Source organism: Chroicocephalus ridibundus, chromosome 1 (assembly GCF_963924245.1).
Source record: "Chroicocephalus ridibundus chromosome 1, bChrRid1.1, whole genome shotgun sequence".
Lineage (NCBI taxonomy): Eukaryota > Metazoa > Chordata > Aves > Charadriiformes > Laridae > Chroicocephalus > Chroicocephalus ridibundus.
Window position 1 is genome coordinate 13,605,008 of NC_086284.1, and position 12,424 is coordinate 13,617,431.

Genomic DNA, 12,424 nt, shown 5'->3' on the forward strand with positions numbered 1-12,424 from the left:
GTTCCCTACAGCTAACTCAGTATTTGTGTTGAACTAAAAAAACCCAACTTCTATACCTTTTTTTTCTCTCCTGTTCTGTATATCTTTGAGCTATGCTGCCTTCACTTTTAGCAATAATCTGACATGTAGTTCAGTAATATCACGCATTCCAGAAAAATATTTCCTTGTAAGAATTTAGCCGCGAATTTAGTCTCTCTCTGAAGTAGGCAGAGATAGTAATTCAGTGTATTTGACTTTAAAGTTCCATTCATCCCTCAACAAGCTCTCCTTTATAATCTTTTATTTCTCTTACTTGGGCTGAATTCCAGAGACTCTTACAATAGGTATTGCAGCTCGTTTGCGCATTGGCACAAGAAACAAACCCATTAGTCACTAACAGCGGGGGTATGCCTCAGCTCTCAGGCTCCCTTTGATCATTTTCCTGTCTCCAGTAACTCAACCAGATTCTCTTTTCTAAAGTTTTCTGAAGCAAAATTGGCATTTCTAGTTGGGGGAAGGGAGAGACTTTTACCTGAAAGCCTCATTATGCGCACTCCTCAGATGAGACGCGGGCATCTCAGCTCGTTCTTTTTGCATTAAGCAGTTATCACACGGATGAAAATAAACAAGCAAATATGTCATCTTCAGCATTTTTCAATGCTAATGACAGTAATGTGGCAGTCCCTCTTAACTTAAAAATTGCGTAGGCTGAGTACTTCATCCTGCCACGGAATGGTGTGGAAGAAGGTTCTCATTCTTCTCAAGGCTTGATAACCCACATTAAACACCTGCTGATTGTCTTGTTATACTTGTTGAAGTAAGATCCCTGCTAGCTACTCTCTCCAGCTGAGTTAATAATTATCTTGGAAGTCATGAGCTTTTGCTAATGAGACTCAATATTGTACTTTTAATTCAGGAGGGTGGTCCTCACAGTTGCATTCATATTCTGAAAAAATTCAAGAGCTTAAACCTTCTTCAGTTAAGTGTCACAGTACAATTCATAGTGAGTATCTCAAGACAAAATTATTTTTGTCACGGGCATTGAGGTCTGCTAGACTGACACTGTGTTTTAGCCAATACTTTCTCAGCAGACGTCTCCTCCGTGCCTTCTCCATGGTCATAAACAGAAGAAATTTTCATATCTAACATTCCAGCTGTTGTATGTTAACAGTTAGCATTCACCTTGGTTTTCACTGAGAGTGTCCACTGCTAGGGAATTCTCTTTGTAGCACTTGAACGTAAACACGAACATGAAAGACTATCTCTCCTGAAGTCCTGAAGGAAAGGTAGTGTTAATATCTATAGACCAAAGCTACTGAAGCAGATCCTGCAGAAGAAATGGAAGTTGCCTTACTTGGATTTTGGAAGTTCTGTTCTTATACTGAATTTGCTATACTCTGCAGAAGGAGATATTTTTGTGTGTTTTTCTCCAAAAATACATGTCTGATGTAACTAGAAGGAATTTTAGGAGGCCTTGTCCTGATCCGTCCATCTGAAAGAAGCATTGTAAGGGATGTGTGAATGTTGTTACTCTAGCAAAGAAATTTCTAGGCAACCAATACCTAGATGTGTATCGTCTGACATGGTTCAGTAAAGTCATAAACATTAAAGTCAGTGGGTAAATGCAGATTCCAGGCAGAAATTGCTCATTTTATGAAGAAAACTGTAATGGAACTGTCTGTAGGTCCTGGGAAAACACAGCGATGCTTAGGATTTCACCATGAAAGTCATATATAAAATTCATGTTATTCTTGCTCTCAGATGCCGTTGGACCGCATTAAACATGTCATCACATTCCTTTTATGATATTCCACCCTCAGTGGATGGACCAGCCATTTTATGGTTGGTCAGAGAGTCAAAATACAGCTGCTTTCATGGCCGTATCCCAGCTTTGGGAGGTCGTATCCTCTGTTTAGGCTGTGTTGACACAGCATGAGCAGCAATATCTAACTATGGGATAGGGGATAGCAAGCCCATCTCAGGTTGCACATGGGCAAGAAGCAGCATGTCTGCACCCACTGATGTCTGGATACCAGACTCGGCACAAAGACTGGAGAAGGTGTTCAGCCTTTAGGAACACACGTGCTGACCATTCCTCATCTCCTCCGGGAAAGCTTAATCCTGGTCCTTACCTTTTCTTACTGTGAGATTCACCACTTGTTGGGTTTTTGATGCCACATCTTGACAAGCATATATTTACACTATCTTCTTGGTCATTCATCTGTATCACCTTTCTTCTCTGTTGTTTTTGGTTTATTGTTTTGTTATGGGTTTTTTTTCCCACCATGTTGTGTGCAGGTTTCTAAACAGAAGGACCTCACTGGTCCTGAATTACATCTTCTCTCCTGGCAAGCCCTTCTGTGCCTTGCACATCTGCCTTTCACGTTTCCAGAGATACCAGCTGTGAATTAGCTTTTGCATCTTTGTCCTACAAGCGTCCCAACATCCCTCCCCTCCCCGGTTACTTTTCCCTGTAATTTCCAGCTGTTTAAGGATTTTGCTGACAACTGTGGTAATGTTTGAATCAAAATTGCGTTGGTTAGAGGGGCCCCTAAGGGCTGGTGTGATACAGTGTCCTGATGGAAATGGTATTTCCAGAGCGGTGTGCTGAACGACCTCCCGGGGTCACCCCACTGCCTTGTGTTTTGTGTCTCCACTGTGCCGGGTCGTCTGGGAACAATTTTGAACTGGCTACAATTTGGTATTTTGTATTAATGTGTTGTTGTGGTTGGTTTGTTTGTGTTTTATTTTGTTGTTGTTTTTTTTTTTCTGTAGGGGCAGAGGAAATTTCTGCAGTTCTTTTACCCTGTTTATAGCTGGAACCTGAAAAGCCAGGCTGGGGTCAGGCTGATGGAGCAGAAAAGAGGGGTCAGCCAGGGTGCGGATTTACACTTAGGGAAATAATCACATCGCTGGTGTGAGGGCGGCTTAATTAATTAATTTACATGCCTGCAAAGAGAGAGCTTTAACTCACACTTCAGCTCCCGCGTCTGGCACTCGGAGCTTTTCGAGCGGAGCTGGAGCCTGTCATTTTGAAAAGTTTTGAGTGTCACCCAGAGAAAAAGGCTTCACTGGTACATAACATTTTCCTCTCTGGGGACGTAAAGTTTTAGACAGGGTAGAATTGACTAACTTCAGGCCTTCTGTGTTAATTTCTGTTAATTAGCTGACATTTCGTGTTATAGCCATTACTATTTTCAATTAGCTGTCAGCAAATATTTTCAGCACAACTTTTCTGTTATGGAACGGATTTGCCACAAGTTTGGGCTTACAAAAACAAACAAATGCATGCACGTATTTACTGCCACACCACCGCGTCAGTCAGGACTCCGGCAGTAACCTGACAAACAGTGAGACGGTGTATTGGTAAGACAGGAGGACGGCTTCGCTTCTCGAGCAGTCTCTTGGTTTAAGTAGGTTTTGCATCATTGTTGCTTGACTGTTTATAGCACTGTGGTTTCCAGAGATTTTATTATTGTTTTTATTTGTAAACTTTTCCTCCACCCACGGCCCTTTTTCTGTAGATCGCTGCTAGAAGCTTGGGGGAAGTGTCTTTTTTTAAAAAAAGTTGGGTCATGTTCTGTTCAGAAAACAAGTGCGTCCTGAATCTTGCTAGTATTTTCTATGCATTAAGAACATTACCCCTCAAAAATGCATTTTGTTGGTATTTTTGACCAGCATTTAAATAAATGTGTCTCTGTTTCTGCGCGCTACAGCCTGTACTGCCTGGCATCATTGATTATTTCATCTGTGGAGTCAGCAGAAATCCTGAAAAGGGATTTTCTTTGTTAACCTGTGCTCTTGCCGAGAGCTTGGCTAGTTGCACTGGAGCAGAAGAGAAGTAGAGGGGATCAGCCTCTAAGTAGGGCAAAAGCTATTTGTTGCCGAAAGTCTGTAGTAGGAGAATTGGCAGAATCGGCTTTTTGTTTGCTGCAGCAGCTCTGAAGTTCTCCCGGAGCGGTGGAGTGGAGAGGCTGAGGTCCCCGGCGGCGGCGCTCTCACCAGGTGGAAAGGCAGATTCACAGCCATGTGTGCAGCCTTTCGGCATTATAAATGCTATTTTGGAAAGTGTAGCGAGTGGGAACTGGATGGCTGAGTACACCGGTAATGAGCTGCGGGTCCTCGCCCCGCACCCCCTCGCCGGTGACTGACAGATGGTGCGGTGGTGGCTTTGCAGGATGGGGATGGTCCCCACCAGACTCTCAGCAGACAGTCGTCCCCCGTCAGGAGGCGGCGATCCCAACAAGTGCTAATTGCCAGCCCTGGTGACAGTCGTAGAAGAGAGAGGCCTAAGGCTGATACGTGTCGTTGGGAGGACAGGCTCCACTCTCCAAAGGAGTTACGGGCAGATTTGGGGGACTTTACATTTTACATATATGTATTTACTACCTATTACCATACCATTTATTTTTCTGTAAATAAGGGGTTTCACTCCCTAAGGCTGTCAGTCTGTTCCCTTCCACTGTATCTGTTTTTAAAAGTATATTTAAATACAGGTAATGGAAAAGGTCTTTTACTTTTCTCAAAGAAAATGAGCTTTTTCTGCTGATCTCAGTATTAAACCTAAGTTTAGACTTCTTGTTGCAAGGAAGGAACAATGGCAAGGGACATCATTCCCAGAAAATGTTGCTTTGCTCAAGGACTGGACATCAGGGATGTATGATTTGTAAGGGGACACAGAAACATTTAAGGAAAAATAAAGCATCAAGGAGTTAACCAGCCAAGCAGTCGATGTGCAGTGATCAGTACGAGCAGGGAAGGGTATGTAATACCTTGGCTCACTATCATCAAAAATTGCTACTGTGGGAGTTGGCATGTTAGCATATGTAGCTGAGAGTGAAATTTGAACTTCTTTCATGCAAACAGAAATAACTTTCTGCCTTATTTCTTCCTCTTTAAAAAATGCAATCGAAATATTGAGGGAGAAGTTTGAAACATATTGATTGCATTTTGAAGGCATATTATTAAATCTCTTGAGTGCTCGTTGATCTTGGATTATTTAATTTTCACTGTTTCAGGCTGAAAATTATTAGTAACTCTGTTTAAGTTGCAGCTAAATTACTAATTAACTTTTGTCTCAAAGACTTTATTTCTTACGTGTTTCTGGCAGCACAGTGTGCTCTTTACACAATGCAGTAGAAATTTTTTGCTACCTGCCTCTCTGTGCCCCTTACAATCATATAAAGCAGTTTTGGAATTAATGAGCTGTCACATCTCAGGTAATGAATGAAGAGAACTGACAGAAATCCTTTTGTTGTTTAAGAAATTCCAAATAATTGATGGGAAAAAAGTGACAGAGATTATTTTAGGATTTAAGAAGAAATGCATCTTTCAGATTCATTGTGTGACTGAAGAAACTTTAAAATATGTTTGCAAAGAAGCAGGAATCCTGTGTAATGAGTGAATTCCAGTTCTCTCTTCTGAGATAAACTTGCAGAATTTGAGATAAAAGGAGTTTATATTTTGAGAAATAGGTTCCTAGTCCACAGGTTGCCCCTTCCAGGTTCATCTCAAAATTAAAAAATCTTTCTGATTCCTTTATTTGCCATTGTGAGCATATCTGAGTTAGGCACTGAGCATGTTTATAATGAGCATGTCTTGTGTACACCGAGGGCTTCGTAAACTGCAGGTTAGGTTTGGGGAGGGAGGGATGTTTCCTTCTAGTTTATGTTTTTTTGCGCTTCATGAAGTCCCACTGTACCTATTCAGAATAATGCCTCTACTGCTGTTATTTTTCAGGTAACCGTCTCGGATGGGGGCACATCTCCCAAGCAGTCGTCCGTTTGGGTGGTGGTCCAGGTTCTGGATGAGAATGATAACAAACCTCAGTTTCCAGAGAAAGTCTATCAGATCAAGCTGCCAGAGAGGGACCGGAAAAAAAGAGGGGAGCCAATCTACAGAGCTTTTGCTTTTGACAAAGATGAAGGCCCTAATGCAGAAATCTCGTACAGCATTGTGGATGGAAATGATGATGGGAAATTTTTTATTGATCCCAAAACAGGGATGGTTTCTTCCAGAAAGCAGTTCACAGCAGGGAGTTATGACATCTTAACAGTAAGTGCTCTTCCATCGACATACAAACCCATGATTTGACTCACTTTTTTTAGAAACAGGCCCTCTTGTAGAACGAGTGATATATGTCTGTCTTTAATACATGACCTACATGTAAGATCTGACTGTATTAAGAAATGTAGTATTCACATACAACTATTGCCAAAAAATAGAGTCCGAGAGAGCATTCATACTATTGCATGTAGTAAACTATTCTCAGACTGTTTAGAGGCAAATTGCTGGTGTAAGTCGTTCCCCTGAATACACAGAAATGAAGACCAAAGGCTTGTCTGCTCACAAAGTTGTGTCGTGTTGAAGGGGGCCGATACAGCTACAAATGGTTATTCACCTTTTGTTGGACACAATTGCTTGCCCTCATGGGAAAGTGTCCCAAACCACGACAAAAGGTCTTTATACTGTCCGAGTTAGGTGGCTTGAGGGAGGAGGAGTGCTGTGTACAGTATGTTGTACTACCCTTCTCACCACATGAAAGAGTCTAAGTATGGCAGCAGTTTCAGTTAGAAGAAGTCTTAGTGAAAATACCTCTGCTAGAACCCAAACCATATAAGCGCAGTCAAAGAAAGAAAGTATACAAGATGGTGGTGTTGATATAAAGCAATATAAGGCTGGAATGTGCACTCTTCACCTACAGCAGTAAGCCAACAAGTTGTAGTTAAGGAGATGACCAAAAATGTAAGAGATGATAGAAGAGTGCCTGGCCCCTAGTAAACAAAACAATGTCACTTACATTAATGGATCTCTGTTGCGATACCTTCATAGAGTTGGAAACCATGACAGGAAAATGAGTAAGTATGAAAACATTGAGAAATACCTGGTAATCAGAGTACAGCACCCTGTGGGTGAGTGAGAGCCTTTCCCTGGGCGGAGCTGGAAGTTGTGTCTGGGCTCTGGCCCTTATTATAATGCAACAGCTGAAGGGTTTCTACCTTGAAACTGTTCATCACACCCTCAGCATCTCTTCACTAAGGGGCTGCCCACCTTGAACAGAGCTGGGTGACGAGCGTTAGCACCAAACCCACTTAACACATTTCCAGAGAAAGAAACAGGTTATGTTATTTCAGGAAAATATTTCCCATTTTTAACAGGCATAGTAACAGCACATTTACATCAGTGGTCCTGCATAGCCAGAAAGATTTCCTTTAGTTATAAGAGAAACACCCTTTGATTGACATTGGTGTTATTCACCAAAGCACCCATTTGGTAACCTACATTCTCCCTTTCCTTAAGCCCTTAAATTTCCTAAAGTTTGTTGCTGCTCATCTTGTCTTTGCTGTGCTAAAACCATAAAGCCTGCCAGGCGATATCAAGTCTATCCACCCTTCTAGAGGACATTATAGTAAAAAGAATTAGCACCAAGCTGGGCAACTCTTAATGAACATGACTGAAAGGAGAAAGCAAGGAAAATAGATACGGCAAAATTTTAAATTGTATTTGTTTTGGAGAACGGGGGAAATGATCTGAAACTTATTTAGCTCAATTAAAGATCCTGAAGAAGGCAATGTAAGGAATATCAATCTTATCTGCCATACGGATGCTTTTTAAAAGCAATCAGACATGGGTGAGTATGGTTCACAAGTGCACAATGTCCCACAGGGTCATTATAAAGCTTCCAGCTCTGCTTCAAGGGGGAACTGGGCGGAAGATGAAATCGGAGAGGGGAGCTGGTTCTGGAGAGGAGGATCTGCGTGGGGAGCGCTTGAATTGCATCTCCAGGAGGCCTCGCACCAGCATTTCTGAAAAAAATCCATTTCAGTTTGAAATCAGTCTTTTCAATAAAAATTCAAAGTGTAATGGAAAAAAATGAGAATTGAGAAGGAAGTACTTATCTCCCTCTTTTTTCATGGGATTTTACCTAGAGGATTATAAAGGCCATTTTCCAAGCAGTCATCCTCATGCGGTAGAATTAGGTCTGAACTGCCAAGCTGGGATGCTCAGTCTAACTTGTCTTTTCTTTGTACCTGCCAGATAAAAGCAGTGGACAATGGCCGGCCCCAAAAATCTTCAACAGCACGCCTCCACATTGAGTGGATAAAAAAGCCTGCGCCCTCGCCCCTGCCCCTGACTTTCGATGAACCCTTTTACAACTTCACCGTCATGGAAAGCGACAAAGTGACAGAAATTGTTGGGGTGGTCTCTGTGCAGCCATCTAACATTCCTCTCTGGTTTGATATTGTCGGTAAGTTGGGAGGCGGTGGCGTGAGGAGGATGCTTCAGAAGCGACACGTATGGATGTGTGGGTTTGAGAGCAAGAAGACTAACCGTGAACTGTCCCCCCCTGCAAATTAAACCCATTTTCGTAATGCTGAAATGAAAATGTTATTTCAATATAGCGATAACAATAATAATAATATTCCTGCTTTTGTTATGACTCCTTAGCTAAGCTGAAAAAAAAAGCGCTGTATGGCTGAATTGTTTTTTTTCATACTATGTTATTTACTGCAATCTTAATGTTGTCTGTCATTTAAATTCTATTGTCATACTTTGCTAATCTCATTTCTAAATGTATTTATGGTACTTAGACTTGCTGTCCCTCATTTCTCTCTTTCTTCACCTTTTTTTCTGCATTCTGTTCTTTTTTTTCTGCTTCCGACTGCCCTGCTTCAAGGTGGCAAGCATGCTCGAGAGATGTTCTATATTCTACAGACAGCTTGTGGGCAGAACTGTTCAACAGAAGGTACCCTTAGTGCAAACACATTTGCTAAAATACAACTATCCAGGCTGCCTTTTATTTTTGCAAGTTCTTTGAGACAATTTATATTACATCTTTCATAAGTGCCTGTGACAGGATGCGATGCGACACATGGATGTGCTGCGTTTCTTTCTATGACAGCTTTTACCGTATTTGTGTCCAATTATTATCATTTTATTCACGGATTTTCCGCAGTTTATCGCAAATAATTAATTCAAACTTTTCACAGTCCAGTGCCATCCATTTAACTGTGAAACAGAATGGGATGCATCAACATATGGGTTACAAATGGAGCCACCAAAAGTTTGTCTTGAATGCAAGCTGAAAAAGAGAAATGTGTTTTGATGTGAGATTTCAACCACAAAATTGCCTTACATAAAATTGGTTATAAAAATAGGGAGGGAGAAACGTCCTTAGCAAAGAGGAGGAGAACCCGTAGAAGTAGTGGTCTTAAAATCGCAGGGAAATACAACTAAGGATGTAGCTGCCAAAAAGATAGGGAGTAGAGGATTTCACTTGGTTGCGGTGGAAAAATAGGAATCAACATTCCTAGGCATTGCTTTCCTGCTTCTGCTGCTGATTCAGTTGTGTTATTTAAAATAACTCATTTAACATCTCCACAACTAGACTTTCCCCAGCAGCGCAATGACCCTGCAAAGATACTGTGCTACTTCATGTTTGCAGATACTTGTATGAAACCTTTGTGTACCTTTGGATGTAAACCACCATGTCTGCACAAAGTGGTGTTATTTAAATGAAGGGTTATAAAGCCAATACTATATGAAAGATTAGAGAAACAAAAAGCCTTTGCCACAGACTTAGCGGAAAGGGTGCATCAGCAGTCTTGATTTGCAGGGATTGAGCCTGGCGCTCATCTCAGCAAAGCTATTTGTGGATGGGTTTAACCAACAGGAAGGACAGGGACCACAAGAGAAAGGGTCTGTCAGAGTCATTTTCATCCATCTTTTATTGCCACTTTTGCAGATGAAAGACAGAAGCAGCAACATTTCCTCTTTGAATTTGTAGCACAGTTTCTGATGTGCCAACCGCATTAAAATTAAACCCAAAGCTATTATCATGTTCTAGGGTCCCTGCTAGCCCCTGGGGAAGGACAGCATATGTTTCCTACGGTTTTCTTCCCATTCCCTTGGTTGTTTCAGTATGCTACCTGCAATTTATTAGCTAATGTTTACATTCCCTTTCGCTTCCTCACTGACCCTAACTTTCCTCCCAGGAGAAATCCATCTTTCTTGATGTTACTGACATTTTTTTCCCATTTGAACCTTTTGCTGGACTCCTCTGCCTTTCGCAGCGTTTTGGTCCTTTCCTTGGCGAATTCAACGACTCTCATTAAAATGCTGCCTGCGTTAAGAATTGAGAGAAGCCCCTTCTCTTCCACTGCATTCTTTTACATTATTAGAGTCACTTGCAATCTAGCAACACCTTATAATAATATTTCATTTTTTGCCTACCAAACAGAGATGATGGAGAAAGCATTATGAAATTCAAGCCTTTAATTTGTCATTTAATGTGACCTTTATGGCTAAAATAATTCAAATGGTTTAGAAGAAGATTTTTGCTATTTAAACAACCCGAATGGTCTCCCTATAGGCTGTAGCTCCTGATGCTGTAAGATGCTGCATCACTGTAGAGGGTCATGGAGACAGAGCTTCCCTAGACTTAATGAGAAGTTGGTGACCCTGACCATCCAGCTCGGTACTGTTGCCATATGAATGTTGTCATTAAATATTACTGCTGTTATAAATAATAACACTAGCAACAGCACCCATTTCTGCAATAGGAATAGCCAACAATCCCAGGCATGTAGAAGACATGCTAGGGATTTTCCTAGGTGCTCCGTGTACAAGGTGCAAAGACACAACCCACCCCAAGAGGTTTACAGACAGAGCACTGTATATTTAGATTATCTTTCCTGCCTTTAGTCAGTGTCAGTATCAAAACTGCTTTTTCTCCTTATTCCTCAGTATCAGCCTGTGGAAAAAAAGATGTTGATACTTTCCTTTTGGGGGAACATTGAGGTCTAGTGCTGAAAAGCGCAATGAAAGACATGGGTTAGTAGTAGAAGTCAGTTGTCATGTATGGAAAGCTGTATGGGACTGCTGATGCAAGAAATGGTTTCTGTGCTGCTATAAAACCTAGACCTGATCCTGCTCCATCTGGTATTTTGTGATTTTGGACCTCCGTGCACAGTTCACAGTAATGTCAACAAAAGCCCTGAAGGCTTATGTGGAGGAATGGTTTAATATAGAGTTTGCAGCTTGACCTTTATGTTTATGACCTTTTCAAACTAAACGGGCATTGGAATTCCAGAGGACCTCTTTTATAATGCATTACACGCGTTTTCTCCCAGCTAAAAAAAAAAGGAGGGAGGGCGGATGAAGTTTGGCTATGTAGTATTCTGTCTGCCTGACTTCAGCATCTAATTTGCACCTAAATTATATACTTAAAAAACTGTTGAAGTTCTTGAGTTAATCAGCTCCAAGAGAGGAAAGTGCCTTGCAGGCAGGGAGATCATCTTCCCTCCGTGGACTAGAAGGAACAGGATGCTTGCCTGGCTTTTTGTTTGTTTGTTTAATTGGGAACGGTTGAGATGTCATACCTGTTTCCGTTTTCAGACTGCATTCAACACCATTCTCAGTTCATGCAGATCCCACAATGTGAAAGACATGAACGTAGGGTGTTTCAGTTGTGTTAAATTTATTCAGTCATTTACGAGAAAATTTCAACGGGAACTCCAAAATGAGTCAAAGATCTTTATTTCTCCCAGGTAAATTGAGCCCTCTCTGTCTCTTCCTTTGTTAGTGGTGGGAATGGTGTGATGACTACTTTGACACTGGAGCTAAGCTGCATGGTGCTAGTGTGTGCTTAAGTAGCATGTTGCACAACATCTCTCTGATTCTCCAAACGGGCCTTCTTCTATCTTTCCTTCTTCCCCCAGCCCATGCCTATGTAAGAGCAGCCAAACTTTAAAAGCACATCAGAACTATTTATCAAGGGTGCTTAAATGGCAATAATTTTAATATCTATTAATTTTAATTAATTGCCCATTTAATTCACAGTGCTGCAAGTTTTCATTAATGTCAAAAACATGTAGGTCCCTAGCTTCCTTTGAATTATCTTCTCTGAGAACTACCTAAATACCTTTCTGATTTCTTTTCTGCTTCTTATGCCCTTACCTTCAGCTTCTTAGCAGCAAACCCAAGGCTTTAACTCTCCTTGCAATGGTTTTGTCTGAAAATTCAGTCTGCCTTATTTCCTTCTTCTTAGCATGATATAGTACATAAAAGAACAAATATTTGCATGCTATATTACTAATATTCATTATGTTATGATTATCAAAAATCTGTAGTTGACTTTGTATTTCTTGAGGCAGTTGCTAAGTTTATTTCCTCTCTTTAGAAAACAGAAAAAATGGAAATTCTGGCTTTGCTTGTATTCCTGAAAATCCTAGAGGCAATTTAAACTCACCTTTGAGTTTCAGGGTGAATTAGTTTTCTGCATTTTCCTCTGATTCTCTTCTCTGAGCAATGTGAGAATTGTAGCAATTGACCCAATTTATCATCACCATCCTTGGTGGTGTTAGTTTGCTTTGGGACAAGACAAATAAGAATTTTCTCTGCCCTCAGACAATGTGTTTTAGAGGACTATTCTCTAAATTAGATC

General features: G+C 41.0%; 1 protein-coding gene across 8 annotated transcripts in view; it reads left to right on the forward strand.

Moving 5' to 3' along the window:
- FAT3 (FAT atypical cadherin 3) overlaps positions 1-12,424 on the forward strand; it is a 425,569-nt gene that overhangs the window by 306,243 nt on the left and 106,902 nt on the right. For 6 of the 8 annotated variants that reach the window (XR_010070308.1, XM_063329048.1, XM_063329074.1 and 3 more), the window contains exons 5-7: positions 5,719-6,033; positions 8,017-8,227; positions 8,657-8,725. Coding sequence is in view for 7 of the 8 variants with exons in the window: in XM_063329048.1 (XP_063185118.1) it covers positions 5,719-6,033; positions 8,017-8,227; positions 8,657-8,725 (595 nt within the window). In the remaining variant the exon portion in view is untranslated. The remainder of the gene's footprint in view (positions 1-5,718; positions 6,034-8,016; positions 8,228-8,656; positions 8,726-12,424) is intronic. The other 2 variants (XM_063329065.1, XM_063329092.1) reach the window with 1 other exon arrangement.